Source organism: Fundulus heteroclitus, unplaced genomic scaffold, assembly GCF_011125445.2.
Source record: "Fundulus heteroclitus isolate FHET01 unplaced genomic scaffold, MU-UCD_Fhet_4.1 scaffold_330, whole genome shotgun sequence".
Lineage (NCBI taxonomy): Eukaryota > Metazoa > Chordata > Actinopteri > Cyprinodontiformes > Fundulidae > Fundulus > Fundulus heteroclitus.
The window spans coordinates 69,436-96,458 of record NW_023396740.1 but is presented as its reverse complement, the minus strand read 5'-3'; the positions used below and the strand labels follow the sequence as shown (position 1 = coordinate 96,458).

Genomic DNA, 27,023 nt, shown 5'->3' with positions numbered 1-27,023 from the left:
AAAACACATGCTTGCCTATTGATTTAAAACTATTTTTTGCTACCTAGAGTACATGAATGGATCATATCAAACTGTTTTCCTAGTAATAAATTAGTAAATTAGTGATTTAATAATTGTCATGGTTTTAAGGAGTTTGGCCCACATGCAGACACAGTTGGAGAACAAGAAGCAGTTAAAAATGTTTATTTAGGCCAGGGGTTTTCAAATTCATTGTATGTGAGCCTCCCCTTGGAATAGGTAAAGATAGCCACACACAACATACGGGGTAATCAGAGCTCTGATATATGATGGAGCTTGATTATTAAGGGCTTTATACGTTAGAAGAAGAATTTTAAATTCTATTCTTGATTTATCAGGAAGCCAATGAAGGGAAGCTAAAATTGAAGAAATATGATCCCTCTTGTTGATTTTCATCAGAACTCTTGCTGCAGCATTTTGGATCAGCTGAAGGCTTTGAACTGCATTTTGTGGACTTCCTGATAGTAAGGAATTACAATAGTCCAGCCTTGAAGTAACAAATGCATGGACCAGTTTTTCAGCATCACCCCTGGACAGAATGTTTCTAATTTTGGCGATATTCCTGAGATAAAAAAGGAAACTCTGGAAACCTGTTTAATATGGGATTTAAATGACATGTCTTGGTCGAAAATAACACTAAGATTTTTTACTTTATTACCAGAGGCCAAGTTAATGCCATCCAGATTAAGTGATTGATTATTAAGTTTATTTTTTGAGGACTCTGGCCCAAAGATTACAACTTCTGTCTTGTCAGAATTTAAGTGCAGGAAATTTAAAGTCATCCAGCTTTTTATGTCATCAAGACATGATTGCAGTCAAAGTAGTTGATTGGATTCATCAGGATTTATGGATAAATATAGCAAGTGACCCTAGAGTTTGAGGAAGATTTATTATTGACATGTTGCCCTGCAACAGACTGGTGACCTTCCAGGGTGTACCCCGCCTCTCGTCCGGTGAATGTTGGAGATAGGCACCAGCAACCCCCGCAACCCCATGAGGGATTAAGCGGGTCAGAAAATGGATGGATGGATGGATATTATTAACATGAACAAACTGGAATCTGTCCAACAGATAAGATTTAAACCAGCCTAATGCTTTCCACTTAATCCCTACAGTATGCTCAAGTCTTTGTAGGAGAATATTGTGATCAACTGTGTCAAATGCAGCACTGAGATCTAACAGGACAAGTATAGACACAAGTCCATTATCTGAGGCCATGTGAATATCATTGGTGACTTTCACCAAAGCCTGACTGAAACTCCTCAAGTAGGTCACTACTGTGTAAATGTTCGCAAAGTTGATTAGCAACTACTTTCTCAAGAATTTTAGATAAGAAAAGAAGATTAGATATAGGTCTGTAATTTACTAAGTCATCTTAATCAAGAGATGGTTTCTTAAGTAAAGGTTTAATAACAGCTACCTTAAAAGCCTGTGGTACATATCCATTTACCAAGGATAGATTAATCATGTCTAAAATAGTGCCACTGATCAGAGGGAATACCTCCTTAAACAACTTGGTTGGGATTGGGTCTAACATACAGGTAGAAGGTTTAGATGAAGCTAAAATTTTAGATAGCTCAGAAAGCTCTACTGCTTTTAAACAGTTCAGACACTGCGCAGGTTCTAAAGATTCCTTCAACGCTGCCTCACTTACTGAGGACGAGGTAATCATGTTTGGGAGGATGCCAATTATTTTATTTTTAATGGCATCAATTTTATTTATGAAGAATCCCATAAAATCATTACTGCTAAGAGCTAAGGGAATGGATGGATCAACAGAGCTATGATGGCTGGTGAGGTGGACAGTTTTTGAAGTTGCGAGCGCAGAGACAGAGTCCAGCGAGCGCAGAAACAGCCGAGCGAGCACACAGCTGCTGTTGAGTGTGGAATGAGCAGGTGCGCACGAGCAAAGTAGCGCGCGAGCAGAGATGGAAACGAGCGCACTACTTTTTTTTCTATTACTATTTTTCCAGAATTGAGCACACACCAGACCAGTTTTGAGCGTTGAAAGTAGTCTTCTGTCTTCTTGTGCCTCCCCTGTGACTCTTTGGCGCCCCCCAGGGGAGGTGCGCCTCACCTATTGAAAACCACTGATTTAGGCTATACACGGATCTAGACACGACGGGTGAGTAATCCAGAGCACGAAGAACATAATGGTCTAACACTCTGGCGTCCTTCAGCTGATTGAATGCTCTTTTTAAGCTCCAGCCAAAGCAGCCCCAACGAGCCGCAGGTGCGGGCCACGCCCACCTGTCAACAACAGCCACCTGTGGAAGAGAATTAGCAGAGCATGGTACAAAGAATCCTGACAAAAATCCTTCATCCTCTACCAAAACATCTTCAGAGCAGTGTTCTATTTTCTATATGTTACATTTCCAATGATGCATGTCCACCATGTTGACCAATCAAAAGCAGTTTCTCTTGAGAGCCGAAAGGTGAAAGCTGAATTTTTTTTTATTTATCTTATTTTTTAACAAATTTATTTTAAACAAAACATAAAATTTTTCAAAATAACATTTTGTTTTTAGTTTTAAAGTATTCCTAACTCACATATTTTGTGGAAGGATAACTCAAGTGTTAGCAAACAAACCATGATCGTTTTTAAACAAACTGCTTAGTGTTAGCAAGTCTTAAATTCTTAACTCCAGAGTACCTAGTACTACATTAGGACTCAGGTACCAAAAGAAGATTAATTTGCTTTGGACCCATACAGACACTACGTAAGTGTTTTTTTTTTGTTTAAGGTTTTATTTTTTGCTATATTGATTTTCAACCGAAGAACATCACTGCACATGGCACAGACTGATTTCTTCCATGCATTTATAAAGTCCTTGAATGAGTTTATAATGGGTTCATATACCCCGTAATGTATAGCTGTGTGTCGTCTGCATAGTTATGGTAACTTATCTTGTTGTTTGTTTTAATCTGAGCCAGGGGGAGCCTGTAGGTACTGGATAGAAGGGGCCTCAAGATGAAACTTTGGGGAACCCCACAGTTGATGATTGTGGTCTCTCCAATATAACAGATTCTTATCTGCTGACACAAAAGGTCCCTGTGCTTCAAGTAGGATTCAAACCAATCTAGAGCTGTAACAGAAAGCTGACCCAGTTTTCTCCATGAACATTTTTTCTTCCCAGAGACAACCTTCCTTTAAATTGGAGCAATGAAACCTATGATGTAAAAACAAACTACCAGCTCATCTACTGAGTTACAGGGCAGTGGAGAAAAAGAAGACAATAGATGAGGCATACTCTGCCAGAAGTGAGAAATTTGTTCTTACTCCACCAGCTGAAAGAACAAAATGACGTCATTTTGTTCTTAGAGCCCTGTTCTGGGAGTTCCTACATCTGGTCAGACGTTTTCCTCCCAGGGTGTCCAACTATTTGTCATGTTCGGCTTGAGATGTTTCGCCCACATGCAGAATACACTCGACAAACAAGGTAGATATAGAAAAAGGTTTATTTAGTAAGGTAACTGGAAATGGCCAGACTACGCCGAACAGGATCGGAACGAGAACCAGGAGGACGGGGAACCGGATCAATCTAGGGGAAGGAGAGATGGATTAGCTACAGAAGGGAAACGAGGGGAGGGTGCTGCTGGACGTAAGCTTACCACTTAGCAGGGAAACCAGACCGGGGAGGAGGCAGTGAGGCTCAGCGCTTGTTAGGTGGAGCCACAGGTGTCTGGGAGACCAGAGAGCGGAGGCAGAGGTGGGTCCGAGCAGCACTAGGATATCCAGGGTCCAGAACAGCGGGAGAGACCAGTAGACGTCTGAAGGAGGTGGGGGTCCGAGGATGAGGAACTGACTTGAGAGGAACACGGAGGAGTCCAGAACAGGAGCCAGCACGAGTGAATGTCCTTGAGGAGTCTGACACAGGAGGAGGACTTCGAAACACGCAGAGGAACCACGACGGTAACACTCTGGCATCTTCCTGCTGTCTGTGAGCTGTTTAAATGGAGCTGTCTGGTGCTGCTCAACCATCCGCAGGTGTGTGGGCTCCGCCCCCTTGGTCAACACCAAACACCTGTGGAAGGAAACAAGTGCAGCAGAACCGGCAGCAAGCTACACGGTCCTGCTGGCTGAGTCCTGACACCACCCCCCCCTCAAGGGTCGCCACCCGGCGACCCAGAAGAGGAAGTAGAAGGACGAGAGGCGATGAAGGCGTCGATAAGTGATTGGTCCGGGATGGAGGAGCCAGGGAGCCAGGAACGATCCTCCGGACCGCGACCAACCCAATCCACGAGGTATTGGACACCTCTACCTCGTGGACGGGAGGCCACGATCCCTTGGATCACACGTCCCTGATGGTCCTGGGTGGGTGGAGGGGGTTCGGCCGGAGGGCACAAGGGACTTGACACGACGGGCTTGATCTGTGAGACATGGAAGGTTGGGTGTACACGGGAGTGGGACGGGAGACGAAGACGAACAGTGGTGGGACTGATGACTGAGGTGATCTCATATGGACCGGTGAATCGGGGAGATAACTTTCGTGCGGCTGCTCGGGAGGGGAGGTCTCGGGTGGACAACCAGACTTGCTGACCAGGGTGGTAGGTGGGGGCTGGAACCCTCCTCTGGTCAGCGAATCGACGATTCTGCTCAGCGATTACTTGAAGGGCTTGATTAGCCTGGGTCCAGATCTGACGGCAACGGGTGATGTGGTCTTGCACAGATGGAATGGTGATCTGGTGATTGTTCTCGGGAAGGAGTGGTGGTTGGTATCCTAAGGAGATCTCGAAGGGTGAGTGGCCAGTGGCAGAGGAAACGTGACTGTTGTGAGCATACTCAATCCAGGGGAGGTATTTATTCCATTCAGTGGGGTTCTTGGATGTGAGGCAACGGAGGGCGGTCTCCAGCTCCTGGTTCATCCTCTCTGTCTGACCGTTGGTCTGAGGGTGGTAACCTGAGGTCAGAGTATACCGGGCCCCAAGGGCCGCGGCAAACTCCTTCCATACCCGAGATGTAAACTGGGGACCACGGTCAGACAGGATCTCCCGAGGAATTCCGTGAAGTCGAAAAACATGTTTAACCAGGAGCTGGGCCGTAAGGAGAGCGGAGGGGAGCTTGCGGAGTGGAATGAGATGACAGGCCTTGGAGAATCGGTCGACCACAGTGAGAATGACTGACATGCCTTGGGAGGAGGGGAGTCCGGTAACGAAATCTAGTGCAATGTGTGACCAGGGACGTTCGGGAACTGGTAAGGGCTGAAGGAGGCCGGCGGGAGGTCTGTTAGATGGTTTATTTTGTGCGCATATGGGACAGGAGAGAACAAACTGCTTAACGTCCTGGAACAAAGTGGGCCACCAAAAACTTCGGGCGATGAGAGTCTGAGTGCGATGGATTCCGGGATGTGCAGAGAACTTCTCAGAGTGAGCCCATTGAATAACTTGAGATCTTACTGAGAGAGGTACGTAGGTACGATTCGGTGGACCGGTTCCGGGGTCTGGGTCTGTAGGCAGGGCACGGGTGATGAGATCCTGGACCTCCCACTGTAGAGCTCCAAGCACCCAGGAGGGGGGTATGATGGCTGCTGGTTCCTTCTCGGAGTCGGGGGAGGTGTACAGACGGGACAGGGCGTCCGGCTTGACGTTCTTGGACCCAGGGCGATAGGAGATGGTGAGATTGAAACGGGAGAAAAACAGAGACCAGCGGGCTTGACGGGGATTTAGTCTTCTGGCAGTCTGGATGTATTCCAGGTTCTTATGGTCCGTCCAGATGAGGACCGGCTGCTCGGAACCCTCCAACCAATGTCGCCACTCCTCCAGGGCGAGCTTGATGGCCAGTAGCTCTCTGTCCCCGACGTCGTAATTTCTCTCCGCCGGGGACAAACGCCTGGAGAAGTAGGCACACGGATGGAGCTTCTGGTCTGCCTTGGACACCTGCGATAGGACGGCTCCCACACCTGTGTCGGAGGCGTCGATCTCGACAATGTACTGCCTGGAAGGGTCGGGGTAGATGAGGACGGGTGCTTGGGAGAACTGGTTCTTGAGACTGACGAAGGCTAAGTCTGCGTCAGGAGTCCAGATGAAAGGGATCTTGGTGGAGGTGAGTGCGTGAAGAGGGGCGGCGATCTGACTGTACCCGCGAATGAATCTTCTATAAAAATTGGCGAAGCCCAGGAAGCGCTGGAGGTCTCTTCTGGATCTGGGTTTGGGCCAGTCGAGGACTGCGCGGATCTTCTCGGGGTCAGATCGCACTTGGCCCCCCTCCAGGATGAGTCCAAGGAAGGTGACGGAGGATTTATGGAACTCACACTTCTCGGCTTTGACGAAGAGTCTGTTTTCGAGGAGACGCTGGAGGACTTGTCGGACGTGCTTGTGATGTTCTGATGGGTCACGGGAGTAAATCAAAATATCATCCAAATAGACAAAAACGAAAACATTGAGGAAATCTCTCAGAACATCGTTTACCAGGGCTTGGAAGACAGCAGGAGCATTGCACAGGCCGAATGGCATGACCTGGTACTCAAAATGTCCAAGTGGTGTCTTGAATGCAGTCTTCCACTCATCTCCCCGGCGGATCCGCACTAAGTGGTAAGCATTACGTAAGTCCAGCTTAGTAAAGATGGTGGCTGATTGAACTGGTTCTAATGCGGAGGAGAGGAGCGGGAGAGGGTACTTATTCTTAACAGTGATGGCATTTAAGCCACGGTAGTCTATGCAGGGCCGAAGGGAACCATCCTTTTTACCCACAAAGAAAAATCCTGCCCCTAGCGGAGAAGACGAGGTGCGTATAAGCCCTGCGGCTAGGGACTCCTTAACATATTTCTCTAAAGCTAGGCGTTCGCTCTGGGAAATGTTATACAGGCGGCTGGATGGCAACGGAGCACCGGGCAGGAGGTCAATTGCACAGTCATACGGGCGGTGCGGGGGAAGAGAACTAGCCTGCTCCTTACTAAAGACCTGCCCCAGGTCGTGATATTGTCTCGGAACTAACTTAAAAACATCGGGGTCTACCTGAGCACAGGGCAGAGCGGGGGTCTGAGGCGACGGAACAGCCGACTGTAAACAATTAGCGTGACAATTAGGTGACCAGGTCTCTACCCTACGGCCGGCCCAATTGATCTGCGGGTTATGATGTTGAAGCCACGGGAAACCTAGAACCACGGGTGCCTGCTTAACAGGAAAAATGAGGAACGAAACACGTTCATGGTGATTACCAGAAACTACGAGTTCTAATGGAACTGTTTTGTGAGTGATCTTCGGAAGATCTCCCCCATCCAGGGCAGAAACCTGGAGGGGTGAGCTAAGGGCAACCGTTTCGATTCCGGCCTGTTGAACGAATGCTCTATCTACTAGGTTGAAGTCACAACCTGAATCAATTAAAGCTGACATCTTAAACGTATCTCGGCCAGAAACGACCACGGCAGGCAAACAAAGGCGTGGAGGAGATAACTGGTGTGGGTCCGTTGGGCTCTCCTCTATAACCGACGGACCTGTTCTTTTGGCCGATCGGGGCACTCTTTAATGAAATGAGCAGGAGAAGCACAATACAGGCAGAGCCGAGAGCTCATTCGTTGTTGCCTCTCGTCGGGCGTAAGACGAACGCGGCCCAACTGCATAGGCTCCGGTGGTGAGGGAGGCGCTACAGCGGATCTGGTGGGGGTTCGCTCGTTAAGAGCCGGTCGAAAAACTGGCGGTCGCTCGAGGCGGCTCTTACTGCGCGCCCGTAAACGGTTGTCCAATCTGACCGCCAGAGCGATGAAATCATTCAAAGTGTCGGGCCGCTCAACACGCGCGAGTTCGTCCTTAAGGGACTCATCTAAGGACTGGAGAAAAACAGACGTAAGTGCTCGCTGTTCCCAGCCAGCAGCCGCCGCCACGGTACGGAACTCAATAGCGTAGTCCGCTACTCGTCTGCCCCGCTGACGTAAGGTAAGTAGTCGTTGGGAATCCTGAGCCTCATCTGATTCAGCAGCAAAGACTGTTTTAAACTCTGTAATAAAATTGTCGAAAGTGCAACCGAACTGCTGACAGTCCGGAAAACGGGACTCAGCCCACCTCAGTGCTCGGCCCGTTAAAAGCCGTAAGATAAATGATATCTTAGCATAGTCATGTGAAAAAGTACGTGGGGACCGATTAAACACAAGGGAACATTGAAAAAGAAAACCACCACATTCTCCAGCCTCCCCAGAGAACTTTTCCGGGGACGGCGAGGAAGACTCACTTACAGGCGGGGACGTATCTGCTGACCTCGGTTCGGGGGAGGAGCTGGAGGACGCGGAAGGGGCTGGTTGAAGGTTAGTACTAACCAAACCCACGAGCTGATTAAGCTGGGTGGCTAAACCCTGCAGCTGTCCTTGTAAGCCCACTACCGCGGCTTCTAACCCCCGAATCTGATCTTGTTGTGCTGTTACTGTTTGCCCGAGTGTATCTGTGGGAGTTGTTTGGCCAGAGTGTTCTTCTGTCATGTTCGGCTTGAGATGTTTCGCCCACATGCAGAATACACTCGACAAACAAGGTAGATATAGAAAAAGGTTTATTTAGTAAGGTAACTGGAAACGGCCAGACTACGCCGAACAGGATCGGAACGAGAACCAGGAGGACGGGGAACCGGATCAATCTAGGGGAAGGAGAGATGGATTAGCTACAGAAGGGAAACGAGGGGAGGGTGCTGCTGGACGTAAGCTTACCACTTAGCAGGGAAACCAGACCGGGGAGGAGGCAGTGAGGCTCAGCGCTTGTTAGGTGGAGCCACAGGTGTCTGGGAGACCAGAGAGCGGAGGCAGAGGTGGGTCCGAGCAGCACTAGGATATCCAGGGTCCAGAACAGCGGGAGAGACCAGTAGACGTCTGAAGGAGGTGGGGGTCCGAGGATGAGGAACTGACTTGAGAGGAACACGGAGGAGTCCAGAACAGGAGCCAGCACGAGTGAATGTCCTTGAGGAGTCTGACACAGGAGGAGGACTTCGAAACACGCAGAGGAACCACGACGGTAACACTCTGGCATCTTCCTGCTGTCTGTGAGCTGTTTAAATGGAGCTGTCTGGTGCTGCTCAACCATCCGCAGGTGTGTGGGCTCCGCCCCCTTGGTCAACACCAAACACCTGTGGAAGGAAACAAGTGCAGCAGAACCGGCAGCAAGCTACACGGTCCTGCTGGCTGAGTCCTGACACTATTGTTCTGTGGTTGGTCAGGATTTCGATGGGTGTATTTAAGTTGGAAAAGCAGAAGTGTCTCACGCATCTGTCAAACACTGTAATCTACCTGCTCAACTCTGGTTAGCAGCAGATTAAGTTAATATACCAAAATAATCATGGTATAAACACCAAATTTGGCATAAATAGGACCTATTTTTTAAAGGGACAGCGTGTATCTAATTTGGATTTTAATAAACAAAAATCAAGTATTGCTTTTATAACTACATATTGTGGCAAAGTCTAATAACATCACATCAAAAATGAAAGTGTTCTCATGACTTAGAATTAGTAGTTTATAAATGACAATCCTAGTTATGGTATTGACCCACGCACCTCCCGCACCCCCGAACACAACTGCCACCAGGATTACCCCACTTTCTGGGGGTAACAATAACTACTGGGTTTGCTGTTGCAAATAAGAAAATAGATGTTGGTATGAAAAAGAGCATTGAAACAATAAATCATGATTTACTTATTTAAAAAACCCAGAGCTAGAGTCAGACCGGGTTGGGGTGAAAAACCCAGGTCCCCATCTGGGAAAGAGGATCTCTGCTAGAAGGGAGACGTATAGCAAAGGAAGCCAAGTCCTTGCCGGCCAGAAGAGGGCTACCAAGAGAACTCTGTGCTCCTCCTAAAGAACCCTCAGGAGAGGTGAAAAGATCAGACTGAAAGGCGGAAAAGTGCCCAGGTCAGAAGCTGTTGAGTCAAGAACAACAGTTTCCTTGACTTGGTCCTCCCCGATGGTTTATGTAATAAAGGAGTCAGTGACAGCCACCATCAGGATGGCCCTTGCTCGCTTGCAGTTGGATGTTCAATACGTCCAGTCAGCAGTTTCTAGAGCCTTCTTTTGGCGCAGTAAGTCCAACAACGCTTTTGTGGTTCCTCCTTCGCTGCAATATATTTGGGAGCTGCATGCCTTTTGGTTGGATACCAGGGATTTTTAGCGTCTGACGTTGGATGGTAGGGCCTTGCCGGCCATGCATGGGGTGCACAGGGTCGGCTTGGGTCAGATGCCAGCTGTGGAGCAGGGCATTGCCTCTCTTATTTTTCCAGCAGATGAGGCTCTGTGGCCTAATGCTCGTTGTCCATGGCGGATTGTGGAGGATTGAAAACTCCCTCTCCTATCTGTTGCTGGCCTTGTCCTCCTCACTGGAATCGGTTCAGGATGACTATATATATAAACCGATTCAAATGAGGAGGACAGGGCCAGCAACAGATAGGAGAGAGAGTTTTTATATGTGTGTGTGTGTGTATATATAAATAACATGCAAAATATTTCATGACTTTCTCAGTACTTGAATTTTTTAGTACATAACATAAAAGTATATGGCATTTGACAATTTTAAAAGTTTTAAGGCTCCCCCCCCCCAAACATGAAAAAATCATTGTTGTTCAATGTTGCAGCGCACGTATTCCCTAGTTACTGGAGGAAAATAGGGAGTACCAATATGGCGGCTACTGGCTTCACAGCGACGTGTACTACAAATGGCCAATCAGCAATCCAGTGAATAAATAGAGATCAGTGGTTGGCACAAATTGGCTAGCAAAGCAACAAAAGTTAGTCAGATAAACACAAAACAAAAGTGGGGACATTTGTTTTGGGGGGACAACCAATCAGTGGGGACAACCTTTATACAAGGTGATTCCCCCAGAGCTGGAGGGACAGAGGGGGGTGAATATATATAATGTCTATGGGTGAGAGTAGGAACAAAACTCTAACCAATTGGTCCAAATTTTCATTGGTCTTACGCAATACGCATGCTCCTATTTTTTGATGCTTGACTTGAGCGTCAGTGCACATTTTGTATGGTCTAAAGAGAAAAGTAACATTTTTTGCTACATTTCTCCAAATTTTATAAGTGCTAAATACACTAGATGCTGTTTGTCTATGTTTAAAGCATCACCGGCTCTGATGAATGTCGAATTACGACTTTTTTTTCCATTTTGAAAAGGTTTGCATTTGAATTCACCAGTGACAGAGACAGACAGTAAATATATGCCTATTTAATCCAATATAGTCAAAATATGTCTGGTGTCTGTAGATTTATCCTGTATTTTCTTTTGAAGATATAGAAATGCGCTGAGGTAAACCACACCCTATTTTTTTTAATCTAACATACTCTCTCTGTATCATAAAAGAACAAAATGATACATTCAAGAGATTGCAAATGCATGTATTGTATCTGCACTGGAACTAAAAGTGTAAATTACACTGACAGAACTTCAAATATTAACTACAAATTTCAACAAATGTACAACTGGGCTGTAGTAACTGTGTAGCCCATTTCATGTTATTTATCTTAACATTCCAAACACATTTCTTACATCATATATCTGAAGTGTAGATAACAGCTTCTCCTTACCCACATCCCCTCAGACAACTAATTATTTCCCTAACAATAGTAAGTTGTCAATGTTTAAATGTGCAGTAAATCTTAATACATAAGGAGCATGGAGGTACCAATACTGTACTTTGAGTAAGATTGGTGACACCAAGACTGAATTGTTACATGAGTGGTTGTCCATTTCATCATTCAAATGAGAACATATTAATATACTATTGGTATATACTAGTAAGAACATTAAAGAACAGCAGATTAAACTTTAAGATATGTAAAGGCCTATATTTGTAATGTTCTGGGTCCTGTTCTGGTTTATGTTTAAGTTATTTTGCCCTCCTGCTTTAGGTTCTCTGGTTGCTTCGAGTTTTGTCTTGTCTAGGTTCTTGTTTACTGTTAGTTTATCCTGTTTTGTCACCAGTTTTAGTCTTAGCTTTATTTTCTGTTTTAGGTTTGTACTTCAGGGTTGTTTTGTTTCTTATCAAATCGGGTGTAGTTGTCTTGTCAGCTTTTTAGGTTTGTCTGATCTGTTCTTGTGTTGAGCATCAGCACTGATGTCTGATCTATTTACTTACCCTGCACACCTGCCCTACTCCACTGCTGCAATCACCTCTCACCGGTTTCACCTGCTTCCTCCTCCATATAAACTGTTGAGACCAGACATCAGTGCCAGGTCGTCCTGTTGAGTTTATGGGTGAGTCTCCTCCTGCAATATTCTGTTTTTGTTTGCTTTTGGATTTTTGACTCCCTGGGGTCCGTTCTTCGTACGTCGCTAACTCAGTTAGCTGGATTTGATTGTTGACGATTTGGCATGATCTTGGATCATTTGGTTCTTCGAAACTCATCCTGCACTTGTTGTCATAGCAACATGTGCGCAAGCTTGAACCTGCTCGTGAGCAGGCTTAGTTCATGTAAACAAGGTTAGATCACAGCTGTATAAGCGAAGGAGATAGAGAAGTCTGTCCAGCCAGTGCACTTGGACCACCTAGTGGCAGAGGACGGAACAGAATTGTGGAACACCATTTTTTAATGTTTAATAAAAGACGAAACAAATAATGCTTAGTTCCTGTCATTTTATTTAAACAATTATTTATAAAGAAAAGCCAGCAAGTCATCTTTTGTCTGCAATAAGAGATAGTTATGTAAAGTCAGCAATACTGTCAAATGGTGTATTAGAACTTACTCTGAACGTCCTTTTGAAGCAACTCGATCTCTAGTGCAATGTTTCTCTTTTTCACGTTGTGGAGTCCAATTTTTCTACTTAATTTGTGTTTTTTTTTTTCAGGTCAAAATACAAAATTTTTGTTGAAGAAGCCGTTTATATATAGGAAACGGATGGCACTAAAAAAAAAAAATTTAAAAAAGGGTGAAACATGCCTCATGCAACAAAAGTAAAAATAACCAGTTTTTTCCCCCCAGCCTTCTTATTGGTGGCTGTTATAAACAAACACATCATTCAACAGTGGCTTTTAACAAAAGAGGAAGAAGTTGCTTTTTAAAATACAGTTTAATACTTAAAGGCTACCATTTTGTAGAATATTCTTGTACTTCACTTTTTTCCCCATGTTCTAGTGGCTCCCGTGGAGGCTCTGACATAAAAGAACAAAGTAAATATGAAATTATTAAAATGCAAAAATACATACTTTAGAAAGTGATAGAAACATCTACCATGGACAGTATTTACGCATTTAATTTGTCTATTGTATCTATCGACACATTTCCCCTTTTAAACAAACGCATGAACGCGCAGTTATCTCAGATAACTCAATCCAGCGATACTAATAAAAGAACAGGTGTGTTCGAAGAACCCAATTAGCCGGATCATGATTAGCCGGATGAAATACTCTTGGATGTTTCATATGATCTCGGATGTTTTAAGCAACGTACGAAGAACGGACCCCTGGGGTCCGTACACACCTTCGAACACACCTGTTGTTTATGATTAGTATGGCTGGATTGAGTTATCTGAGATAACTGCGCGTTCATGCGTTTGTTTAAAAGGGGAAATGTGTCGATAGTAGAAACAATGATCAGCAACGCTGCGATTGGCTGTTCAGCATGGCCAAAGAACGCCCACAGTTTTTCTCCCAAGCAGAACACGAGCTTTTAATGGAAGGTTATGCTGAATTTGAGTCATTAATTAAAACGACAGGTAACACCTCAAAGTCTGCTAAAGCCAGGAGAGAGGGCTGGCAAACAGCAGCAGACAAATTAATGTGTAAATACTGTCCATGGTAGATGTTTCTATCACTTTCTACAGTATGAATTTTTGCTTTTTAATAATTTCATATTTACTTTGTTCTTTTATATCAGAGCTTCCACGGGACCCACTAGAACATGGGGACAAGTAAAAGTGAAGTACAAGAATATTCTACAAAATGGTAGCCTTTAATTATTATACTTTATTTTAAAACGATACTTGTTATGTCAAGAGATCCAAATTTTGGTGTCATTCCTTAGACACTGGAAGTAAAGGACGCGTGCAAAATGGGAATTTTTAACAAAAACAATTATTTCTCTATAAAAAATGAAGTTCTTCCTTTTCCAAGTCATACAAAGTTTACACGGTAAAACTGTATTGCTCTGTGTCTAGATAATCCATCCATAGTCTTTTCTAATACAATATACGGCTCGACAGGAAGCAAGCCTTTCAAAGCGAAACTATTTTACTTCACAATAAAATGGCCTGAACAAATCTTACTGAATATGATAAAAATAAAAAGCAAACTATCATACAAATAACTTAAATATTTTCTATTTATGGCTCTAACACCACTTTTTCCTCTTTAAAAGCCACTGTTAAATGGTGTGTTTGTCTGTTTATAACAGCCACCAATACAAATCTCTCTACAATTACACTGTCGCGCTGCGCTAAAGGATCCTGTCTATTGCGCAATACGCGATTAATTCGAAAAACTATTTTTGCACCTTCTGCAACAGGTTGCAGTCGTAAAAATGGACATGGCTACAACAGACTTCCCTATCTCCTCCACTTATAAAGCTGCGATCTAATCCTGTTTGCATGAAATAAGCCTGCTCGCGGCGCACATGTTGCCGAATCTGTGAATATCTTTCTAACTTTACTGAAGTCGCAAACAGCTATTTCCGGGTCACGTAAACTGTACCGATTAAATATTAAAATCAAATTCTGCCTTGCTGTCCGTTTTTCCATTTCGTATTTTCGATCTGAGCTTAGAATTGAAATATGAAAAAACAATTCTTTTTTTGTTTTTGGTTTAAGCATAAGAAACAAAAAACAACATAACCAGTCCATTTTTTATTTTTCGTTTTTTTGATTTGCAATTGAAAATAGAAAGAACGAAAGATACACAGATTTTTATACCTGAACTGCCTCAAATGGTCGACAATAAATGAAAGCAACAAAATATTGGTAAAAGGGAAACCTTCACCTTTTCTTTTCAGACGGCTGTGACTAAGAATCTGAATTTTTAATAGCCTGCAGTCTTTGCTTTTCCATCTTTCCAGCAGTCTTCAGAACTCCTGCCTGATACAGAATACTTTTATAAAAGACATTAGGTTTTTGTTGAAAAAATGTATTATACTGTACTTCAGAATTAAATGCTATTTTGAGATGCTAACGTTGGTTACTCACATTTCTCAAGTTCTACAAATCAAAACTCTCTCCTGCTTCTTTACAGAACTGCGCTCAACAGCTTTCACCTATTTTAGTGCAGCTACTAGTTAGCTTTTTTAATTGGGACCATTTTCGTACCCTAGTATTAATCGTAGTAACGGCAGTATCCCAGTACGAATGAAACTTAAATCTCGTGCTCCAAGACGCGCACATGCAGGCACTAGAAAACAGCCAATCAGGAAGAGGGGAGTCGGAACATAAGGCAGAACAACCAATGAGAGTGGAGTTAAATAGCACATAGCACAGTCACATGTGCTGCAGATTTAAAGGAACAGGACAGACCGAGCGGCAGCAGCAGCCGTCAGGCAGCGGAGCTGCGAGAGGAAAAGAAGCCACTGCAGCAACAAAGTTGGATTGTAAATTAGAAACATGTTATTCACATCAAATTATTGGTAGGGACATGTCCCTATGGTCCCTATGCAAACCTACGCCCATGTCTGAAATCCTATTTTGCCCCTGTTCTCAGGTGAGTCTGAGAGCAACTCAATTTGGTGTGGTCCCTTTAAATTTAAAGGAGACACTTCACACCCTGCCCCCCTCCAAGTTGCAGAGCATTCCACTCCACACCTTTGGTAATTTTTGTAGTATGCTGGGGGTTGGTGGAATTAATTGTATGGGTTTTGCGCCAAAAAAACCTGAACATTTTCACTTATCCACTTGAAGATTCGGTATCCTTGAGCTTGGACTACAAAATCATGGCAAAAAACTAAACAATGGCAGATTTGCAGAATTTCCAAGCCATGCAAAAAAAAGTCCATGACCTTGTTTAGCAATTCCATTGCTCAAAAAACATAATAGAGAACTAGGGCTGGACGATATAGAAAAAAAGCTTATCGATTAAAAAAAAAAAGCATATTGATCGATATCGATAATTATCGAAAATATTTAAAACCATATTTTATGTGCAGCTCTGCCTGGACATTTTATGATATTGCTAAATGATTTAATTTTAATAAAGAACACAAACACAAAATTCCAATTAAATCTTTATTTAACCTACTTTTTTAACCATAACAGAATTTTTTTTAAAGAAAAATAACTTAAGAGACCTGAGTTATGTTATTAAATGCTGACAAAGAATAAACTAAAGAGACCACTAACATGACCAAAATAAATATACCAAATAAATAAATAAAATAGCCTATTTAGGTGGGAATAGTAAACTAGTTACTTCTCAGGTTTCATAATTGAGAGGCTGACGCAGGGCTGAGGTCCGAGGTTGTGGCGTGTAAGGAGGACGCAGATTGCAGCTCATTTTGCACTGATTCCATGCACTAGTTGCACAATTTAGGGAGCGCTGTTAGAGAAAAAACTTGCGTCCCGGAACTTTATATCGCGGATCAAGTGTGGCGAGTAATTGTTTGAAGCCAGGTTTTTCAGCTGCAGACAACGGCAGCATATCCATCACTATGAAGCATTTTACTGCATGCGTGATGTCCTTATGCTGCTTGGACGCTTTTTCATTTTATCACAGAGAAGGGAGCCCAGTTTAGCTGCTATACCTGCTTTGTTCTGGAAGAACTTCCAGAAGATTCCTCCAAGGACGCAGAGCCACGCAGGGCTGACACAGCTCGCGCTGCTGCGGGAGTGAGCGGCTGAGCGGCTTACGTAATGAAACAAGTTGGTTGAGATTACCAGACTTTGTTTTTACCGGTTCCTTGCAAATTTTACAAATCACTGGTTTATTTCTGTCAGACTGGCGAACTAGTAAAACCCCGTTTTGGGACCGTTTCCTCCGCCGCTACTTGCTGCGACATATTCACGTGCTCTGTGTTGTGCTTTGAGAGGGCGGCGCTTTGTGACGGCGTGCCTGGGTCCGCGATTACGATTGGTCAAGAGGAAGAAGTGACTATAGCATGAACTAATATGATAGGCTGAAAGGAAGAAAGGAAAACTGTTTATCAAATTTTTATCAACACTTTTTTTTTCTATCGCGCCACACGTCTACCGATCGATATACATTGTTATTGAATTATCGTCCAGCCCTATAGAAAACTAACAAAACTGTACAGCTTGAAAATATGACCAAAACATAAAGATATCTACATAAGACCAAGAGAGACCAAAATGTTCTTTTCGGAGACTCCAAGTAAGTTAATCTGTTGACTATTTTTTCATTTAACTGATTAGTAGGAAAAGGTGCCCAATAGTCTGAGGGTAGGACTTTTCAAAAAGCCTAGGGCTTGGTTGTGTGCAGCAAGGCTAAACAGACCGCCACTTGGAGGAGTAAGGATCAGTATTGAGATGATTTTACAAATCCAGGGTTTCTGCTATATGTAATTGATCGTGGTGCCCCGCTACACCAAAATAAACATCGCCACACCTTCAGAATGAATAAAAAAATATGTTAAAACAATGTAAAGCATATGATATAACTGGATTTGGGCCGGTTACCTGTTTCCAGGTATACTGCGGTATTAAAGAGTCACAGTTACAAAACTGCTGAAATTTTCTTTAATACCGTTCCTGTGGTATAAGCGCTCTTTAAAAATATAAATCTCGTCAGACAGAAACTGGTAAGATTCCCTGGCTCTCGTGCAGCTGCTGCTGCTGCAGGGTCACATAACCACCCCTAGCTGCTAATTCTGCAGGTATACTGGCAGGAGGAGGAAAACGCCCCAAACATTTCCCCCTTCTAAAAGAATAAAGTCGGCTGTACGGGAGTACTTTGGCTACCCAAAGAAGACGGTTGGAAGCGGGTTGGAGGAGGATGGTTGCCCGACCTGCAAGTCGTGGCCAGAGGAGGGAACACTTCCAACATAAAACTCCCCCAATTAACTCCTTTAACTAGCTTTATTGTGTTAGATGCCAAGTACGATGCGAACACTGAAGGGGAGTATAATACATATTTGTTATGGTCAATGTTCAAACTAAACTCTCCAAAAGTGTTAAAACAGAAGTTGCTATTTGTTTTAACAATTTATTTATTTATTTTAATTTTAAAATAATATAGTTATACATATACGTTACATGTTCAAGATAAAGTCTCCTAAAGTGTTGAGAAAGAGCTTTAAGCTGCTGTTTTTAACAAGTTTATTTGTTTAAAGATTGCATTAAGGGCTGCATTTTTTTATTTAAATTTTTTTTTTATGTGTGTCCTGTCTGGCAATGTGGCAATAAGAATTGTTGTCTTAATGCCAAAAAGAGCCCAACAGATTTTACTTTCACAAGCGGAGCCTTACTGCTTTCGCAGTATAACTCTATGCCTAGATATAGCGTTGTTACTGTTTCTAATCATAATCAGTTTAAAATGAACTTCAATATCATGAAAGGTTAAAATGTACCTTATTTTGAAAAACCAGCCCCTCCGGCTCCGGTCTGTCTGTGAAGCTGGCAGTGTCTGAAGCTACTGGAGGCTACTACACGGCGCTGCTTTCAGTAGTGAAGGAAAACTAGAGACGACAGTCAACTTAGCAACTGTGTCGCTGTATATGGGGACTTTTCTGAACCCTCTAGCAACACCCCCCCCAAAAACAAAACGACTAGAGGCTAATCTAGTGACCTGTGTTTTTGGCGCTTTAGCAACTTCACATGAAAGCACCAGTCTTTGACGAGGGATCCACGGCTGCTAGAACTTGCAGCCCCCCTCAGCGCTGCCTCACAGCCACAGGCAGCTGCCTCACCCTGAAAGCCCTGCGTGCCGTCAGAGCAAAGAGAGCAGAGAGGAGACCTGCTCCCGCTTCCCATTGCAAATGTAGAGCGCATTGCTCAAAGTTTCTGGTGGGATATAAATATTATGTAAATATAGTTTTCAATCTAACATCTCTTTTTTTCTCTGAAATAGTTACACTAAAATAATTCCCCGATTACCACACAGCTTGAATTACTTATTCACCTTGTTCAATGTGTGTGCCTCTGATTAAAATCTTTTTTGTAAAATTTGATGCATTGTGGAACCAGGCAGTGAATAATAATTCGTACATTACTTCATAAGGTAATCTTAAGGTATGTTGCATTTAAATCGCATTTTAACAACAGCGACGTAGTTGATCATTATAATTTTGTTACACCACCACAGTTAAAAACAATCCCTGAAATCTAAGCTATACCCCTAATTTATGACAAAATGTAGTATTCCACTCACACCAAGCAATAGCCTCTAATGACTCAGGACAGTGATGGATGGGTCATGGATTTGCATCTGACTTGGAATGTGCCTAGAAGGATGAGCTTCCATATGTGTGAGCCTCCTGGTAGGTGTGGAAATATTTTCTGAATGAGCTAAGTGAAAGCCAGGTTGCCGCAGATTTAAACCTGTTTGCTGTAGTTTAAAAATATTTTTAGCTGAGAAAGTACACCTCCAAATCTCATTTGTGCAGTCAGTTCATCAAGGTTATGAGTAGAGATGCACTGATCCACATTTTTAGACTTCCGATCCGATTCCAATACCAGAATGTGGGTGTCTACCGATACCAATACTATTCCGATACTAGAACTCTTTTTGCTTTAATGTTTTCATCATATTGTTGATTTTCTTTTATGCGGCTGTGATAAGCTCCTTTCTACCGGCAAGTATGATATGCAAGAATATAAGCATGTATATCCGAAAATACAACTTGACGTTAAGTTCAAAGGAAAAATTCTATTTTTTTTAATTAACTGCATTTATGAAATCCAGGAGAGATATCCATAAAGGGTAAACTTAAAGATTTCAGACTTCAAGATTTGAACCTAACTATTTCAGCCACTTCTGATTATACTTTTATTTATTTAAACTTTGTCTTTTTACGTTCTTAATTGTGGCAATTTGATATGTAAACAAGATGTAATGTGGATTATAAAAAACATACATTATTATTATTATTATGAAACACTACCCCTTTCCAAATAAAATTGAAAGGGTTGCTTCATGTGATCAGCAAAAATTAAATATACTGGTTTAGCAACAAATCATGTTTTCAATTATCAAATTTTTAAAGTGCAGTAAGGGGGTTAGCATGAATATTAAGTGTAAACATTCACAATAACTCCATGATAATGACAAGTGTTTGGAATGATTCCAGAGGTGATTCTTGCTGCCTCCTACTGAAAGTCTACCACATACTCACGCATACTTGAGTCTGTGGACATGCACGGGACACATTTGTACACACTTGCTACATTTTTCTCGGCACATTTAACTGTTTTATGTGTGACGGCGAGCTGATACTGGTCCAAGCTAGGATCAGCGAGGATGCGCAGTGTCATAGTCACTCTGCGCCACAGATAGGTGTGCAGTGGCTTCCTAGTAGAGACTGAACACTGCTAAGCAACTTAACTAGTTCATTACATCTACGTGCTTTGGGGGTATGGAAGAGTTTATATCCTATAAACTATAGAAATACATTTGCTGTAATCAAACGTAGACCTGTGATTTTGTGGTGGTCAAACGTCCTCATCATCATTCTCACCAAGGCTGAGGCAAAAACACCCTCATAAAGCTCTAGATTTTAACTCCATGAGGCAAACTTTGCAAGGAAAAGGGGTTAAAATATATTAGTGCAGTTTTGGCTTAACTACTGCTCTGAGTGGGTTGTTCTTCAAGCAAAGGGCGAGATATAGAATTTGTGTACTCCATTTAACAATTATTCAATTACTAAATTAGTTGATGATTATCTAAATGATCAATTAATTACAATTAATCTGATTAATTTTTTCAGACTTATTTAAAAATGAGTAGTAAGAATAATTAACGAGGCTGATTACCTAAAACACACTAACGATATAAAAGGCAATCATACTTAAAACATTATCTATATTATTATTAAATGAGAGTAGTCAAAAATGATTTGTAAACGTATAACTTGTTTGACATTATTTCAAAGTTTCTTCATGTAATCTGTAACAGATCATTGTGGTAAAGGGATGGGGAACTATAAGTTTGTACTTTTCCTCATCCCTTGAATTGAATATCTACACCAATTTGCTCTTGCTCTTTATTTTTTTGCTTGTTATTCTTTTAACACTCTCTATGTGTTGTAACATATTCAAAATGACTGAGGTGTCATTTCCAAACCTCATGCACTGCCGACTATGGTACCGTTCACACACTTCAGCAGAGAATCAATACCCAGAAACCAACACTATGTAACATGCAGTAATGCTGTCTTTTACTACTGTGGACCAGTGGCAGCACCAGAGAATCATGTGTGTGTGTATAATTTCCACCTAGACTGAATGTCTAGCTGCAGTCAAGCCTATAGAGTTTTATTAGCCCAGAGTACAGTACAGTGCAGGAATCTAAGCAAGTTGTCATTAAAGCATAGATTAAAATCTCTAGTCATCTGTCTCAGTTTGAAAAAGCTGGACCGAACCACAGATTTTAATGAGCATCAAAGTTAAGATTATTCTCAAGTCTTACACCCAGATCTGTGTCAGATACTGACTTAAAAGGCAGTAGTGGTTTTTGGGATGGACGAACCGGGCAGTTGGCAAAACCCTGTTTTCTTATGACTGGCCCCAATGGGACGGGAGGAGAAGGGGCCAAGAATTGAGCCTTTAGTCACTGCACATGAATAGGACTCTTTAATAAATAAAAGATTTATTATTAGCATTTCTCCATTCATAAAAAAATACGCTTGGCGTGTCATGGCTGTCTGATGAATGATGATTTATTCGAATGATCCAGAAGGTACTGCGCCATACTTGTGGCAATAAGACAAGCATGGGCAAACTACGGTCCTCGGGCCATACATGGATGGCCCCTAAGGCTTTTTATCCGGCCCGCCCAACTTGTCTGATTAAAAAAGATCAAATCTCATTCATTTAGCATTTTTCCTGCAATGCCCGCGTTTTCCAATAAGTGGCACACGCCAACCACATTAGCCTTTGTTAGGGGTATTATTAACACTTCTTCACACGTAAGAAGAGTTAAAAGAAAAGTGGACAATGAATGCTGAAAATATTTTTCCGATCGATAAATTTCCTGAGCTGAGGGGCCAGAACTGGCTTTGTGACTTTGCTTTTGTTGAGGACATATTTTGACAGATTAATGAGCTGAACTTAAAACTACAGGGGAAAGAGTAGTTTGTGCACAACATGTACACAAATCTAAGCTCACCTTATTCTCTGGACTAATGTTCCACGTTAACAGAGGCTGCCCAAAACGTGATGCACTCCTTTCTATTTGAACTTTAAACTTGTCATTTGGGGGCAGTGCTAATCCAAGTTCCATCTTTGGGACACACCAAATAATTACAAAAAATATTAGCAACTATTGTGTACCATACTGCATGTTAAATAACCAAATTTGCACTTTTAGCAGAATTTGACCACTTTGCACTGAAACGGTCACACTGGATATTCATCAAGCTACTGTCACCCCTGGTGTGTGGGGAGGGGGGGGGGGGGTCACAGTTCAAAGGCTTGTCCAGAGATATTATAGTGATTTGATGATTCAGCAAATATCAAACAAGAAGCTCAAACTAAGTTGAAACAAACCACAGAAAACGGAAAATATAACATAGAACATCATCCTGGACCTTCCTTGGACCCTCATCTTTTGTCTTATCAGTACTATTTCAGTTACTAATGCTGTATAAATAAAATGGTATCTAGGTTTTATTTTGAATAAAACTAAATCTTTGTTTAATTAGTTTATATACTACATTTTGTTCAGAAAAATAAAGGAATGAATTAATCTGTGATAGTTCTTTGCATTCTTTTTATTACTGCTCCTTAAATCAAGAATAGAATTTAAAATTCTTCTTCTAACGTATAAAGCCCTTAATAATCAAGCTCCATCATATATCAGAGCTCTGATTACCCCGTATGTTCCTAACAGAGCACTTCGCTCTCAGACCGCAGGTCTGCTGGTGGTTCCTAGAGTCTCTAAAAGTAGAATGGGAGGCAGATCCTTTAGCTATCAGGCTCCTCTCCTGTGGAACCAACTCCCAGTTTTGGTCCGTGAGGCAGACACCCTGTCTACTTTTAAGACTAGGCTTAAAACTTTTCTTTTTGACAAAAATTATAACTAGTGGCTCATGTTACTCTCAGCTACCTTTATAGTTTTACTGCTATAGGCTTAGGTTAGTGGAGTATATCAGGATCTAATTTTCTCACTATATTGAGTTCTACTGTTCTTCAATTATGCATTATGTGTTGTCATTTCTGCTTTAACTTTCTGTTCTCTCTCTTTTCTCTTCATAGTAGGTACACCTGGTCTGGCGTTCTGTTAACTGTGACATCATCCAGAGAAGACGGCTCACCCGCTACTACCATCTAATGTAGAACAGATTACTAGATCAATGTGTGCTTCTGTGCTTTTTTGTTTCTCTTGTTGTGTCTCTGTTCTGTCTTCTGTAACCCCAGTCGGTCGAGGCAGATGACCGTTCATACTGAGCCCGGTTCTGCCGGAGGTTTTTTTTTTCCCGTTAATGGGTGGTTTTTCTTCCCACTGTCGCTTCATGCTTGCTCAGTATGAGGGATTGCAGCAAAGCCATGTACAATGCAGATGACTCTCCCTGTGGCTCTACGGTTCCCCAGGAGTGAATGCTGCTTGTCGGGACTTTGATGCAATCAACTGGTTTCCTTACATAGGACATTTTTGACCAATCTGTATAATCTGACCCAATCTGTATAATATGATTGAACTTGACTTTGTAAAGTGCCTTGAGATGACATGTTTCATGATTTGGCGCTATATAAATAAAATTGAATTGAATTGAATTGAAAATCAACCCGGAGCTGAATGTTTTGTATCAGCACAAAAAAAGTAGGGAGGCTCATTTTTGAACTTACTGTGTAGATGTATTGTATTTTCACAATTTCTTATTACACAAAACCTTTTTCTGTCAGCAGAGAAATGGACCAGCTGCAGGAATGAAAAATAATGTGGTGATCTAAATGACCGTTTAATATTTTTAGCTACTGCAGGAATAAATGCTTTGATTTTCACCGAACCAAGCTCCAACTAATTTTCACATCTTGATGCAAGTCCAGCAAATCTAGAAGCTCCCAGAGAGGGTTTCTATGGTTTTCTATCACAGCCAGAGCTTTTAGGTCTACCTGTGTATCTGGTGAGAGTCCCTCTAGTCTACGCTGTTCCTCAAAGGACCCTGCTGATGCTTATCAGAGTAAACCTCCAACTCATTCGTTGCTGGGTGAATCTAAGAATCAAGATTTTTTATTGTCATTTTGTAAACATAATGACATTTTTAATAATGTTTTCTAAGTGATTAGCCATAACTTACAATCAGCCTATTCTGGACCAGCTTTCAGGTCTTCCTGCTCACTTGAGCCTGAGTTAGGCCCCCTCCTGCTGCCATTGCTGTGAACCACACCATGACTCTTTCTCTACAGCTGAAAATATCTGTTTTGGTTAAAATAATAAGATAAGATAAGATAAGATAGTCTTTATTGATCTCACAATGGAGAAATTCACTCGTCACATCGGTTCATACAAGAAGGTGCAGAGTAGGGAATCTACGAATCTGTGGATTCTAATCTGTGATGATTTTCTGATTGAGAAACACGCTGGTCTTAAATGCAGAGGAGTTCCACTGTAGTCCATGTGGAAGTTTGATGATATGTAAACATCAATATTGCTGGTTCAGCTGGAACATCTATGAAATAGGTTTAAACAGCATTTCAATACAGTCAAGAGTCCCTGTCAGCTGCTGACTGAGGGGGGGGGGGGGGGGGGATCCTAAAGGTTAGAATCGCCCCTGGTAACTGTTCCGGCGGATAATCCCAGACTCTCTGGTGTTTAAAGACCATTTCTGTGGGTTGCCTATCGCCGGATTCTTAATGTTTGAGCAACCAAACAGGAACACTAGCCGCCCCTTCTCCCTGAGATTCGGATGGAAACAAGTGTTCCCGTAACTGCCTGCAGATGGTGGGAAGGACAAAGCTCGAGCGCTACGCGGAGCTTTGTATGGCCGGACTGAAAACACGAGCAGCAACCACCACACACTCAGCCTGCGCTTCTCTAAAACCAGCAGGATGACGAATACAACCACAAGGAACTCACAAAGCCACCGCCACCGATCTTTTTTCTCGCTTTGAAGCAGTGAGGAACGTTAACGGCGTGACCGTGTCTGAGTGGGGGAAGGGGGTGGATGCTGAACGGGGCCAGGCTGCAGCGGCCTGTCGCTCTCGGCGCCCCCGTTCCAGCTTCACCCGTCCCGCTTACAGTCAGAAATACACCCAGAAAAAGCCTTACCGGACGGGTTCACCGCTGCGGGAGTCGCCATGTTGTCACAAACCGGATCAAAATAGATGAAAGCGATGGAGATGACGCACAATACGACGCGAAAGCCCCCCGCCCCCCCGCGCAAAAAAAAAACGTCTGCACTCCGTGGAATGGGAACGTGAAGCTCGTTCCAGCTTCTCACTTCACATCCGTTGATGCGGAGGAAAAAGATCGGGACCTTAGACAAACGCTTCTTTGTAGGAAATGAGAACAAGAGTAAATGTTCCAACAACAGCAATATCTCAGACTAGACTTATTAAAATGCAAGATGTCTGAAACGTAACACCGCGAGACTTTAGTTTTGCATTAATAATTGAATGTTAAACAGCGAGCCGTGCAGTTATGCTGCGTTACAACATTTAGAAAGTGGATCTTTGTTTGCTTGTGCCTGCCAACATATTTCAGCTGTAGCGTTTCTTCCTTCTCTCATACCATTGCTTCTTCCACTGGTCAGCGATCATTTCAGGCCACAACTGGATAAGGATGCATCTGAAATGATATCAGAAACTTGTCCAATCTTGCATAATAAGCATTAAACACAACTGTTGCAGATGGACATAAAGCAATTCAGGACTATCTTTTATTTGTACGGCTTTTTTTCTTTTTTTAAATCTAAGCAATCTAAAGCACAACAGAAAAAGAAACATCACTGAGCTTCAAACTATGCCATAGTTGCTCTTAAACGGGGGCTTCAATTAAAACTGCTAGCGGTCCACATAGGTACTATTTCCCCCAGTTCAGGTCAAAGCATTGGAATTTGATTTTTTCTTTATCTATTTGTTAAAATTAATTTTAAAATACAGTTTGTTTTTTAAGAAAATACATTTTCCTTCGAATATGGGATGCTATTCAACCTCAAACTTAAGGGTAACTCACCTCCAAATCAACTTTTCACAAATAATGTATTTATTTATTTTGCCAATAAACTGTTACTATAGTTGTCTTATCACTGATTCTTAGGAATTTGGATAAAACAGGTTTTAATTTTGAAAATAAAAAAGTTAATTATATTACAAAATCTGAAGGTATATTGTTATAGACCAAGGTCTTGGCTGTTCAGCAATGTACCGGTGCAACCTCCTCATTTTGTATTTTTTTTTTTTCACAAAATAGGCGTGTTATGATTTGTTTTCTGAACCCGAACACAACAGAGTAAGTTTAACAGTTTATTCAAGTTTGTAGATAGTGGCGGAAGGAACCAAGAGTCAGTACTGAGCTGAAGCAGGAGGATGGTGAAGGCAGGAACTAGCAGGCAGGACGGAACCAGAGCACGGAGGCAGCAGCACGACAGAATGGAAACTTGGAACCAGACTTGACCAGCAGCACGACAGAATGGAGACTTGGATAGAGACCTGACCAGCGGCACGACAGAACGACTAGGTGAATACTTGCTGGGCCGGAGTGAGATCAGAACCAGAACCACAGCAGGCAGGCAGAGTTGAAGGGACTTCAGGCTGAATGAGAACTGGATAAGGTAAGCAGCAGAAACTGTAGTTGGCAGAAGTGAACAGGAATTAGCAGACGGACCGACCATGAAGGACTGAATACTTGGAGCTTAAATAGTGAGGCTGACAGGTGTGCTGAATGCTGGCTGATTGATAACAGACAGGTGTGGATAATTACTGAGGTGGAGAGGAGACTGGAGTGTATGGAGGGTGAAACGTGCCACTAAAATGTCTATGGTGCAGAAGACAAGGCTGCAGC

General features: G+C 42.6%; 1 protein-coding gene across 2 annotated transcripts in view; it reads right to left on the bottom strand.

The window, feature by feature from the left end:
• LOC118559655 (aryl hydrocarbon receptor nuclear translocator 2-like) overlaps positions 1-25,547 on the bottom strand; it is a 70,256-nt gene extending 44,709 nt beyond the window's left edge. For both annotated transcript variants that reach the window (XM_036130303.1, XM_036130304.1), the window contains exon 1: positions 25,290-25,547. In XM_036130303.1, the coding sequence (XP_035986196.1) occupies positions 25,290-25,320 (31 nt within the window). In that variant the 5' untranslated portion in view covers positions 25,321-25,547. The remainder of the gene's footprint in view (positions 1-25,289) is intronic.
• Between the last annotated feature and the right edge of the window lie 1,476 nt (positions 25,548-27,023).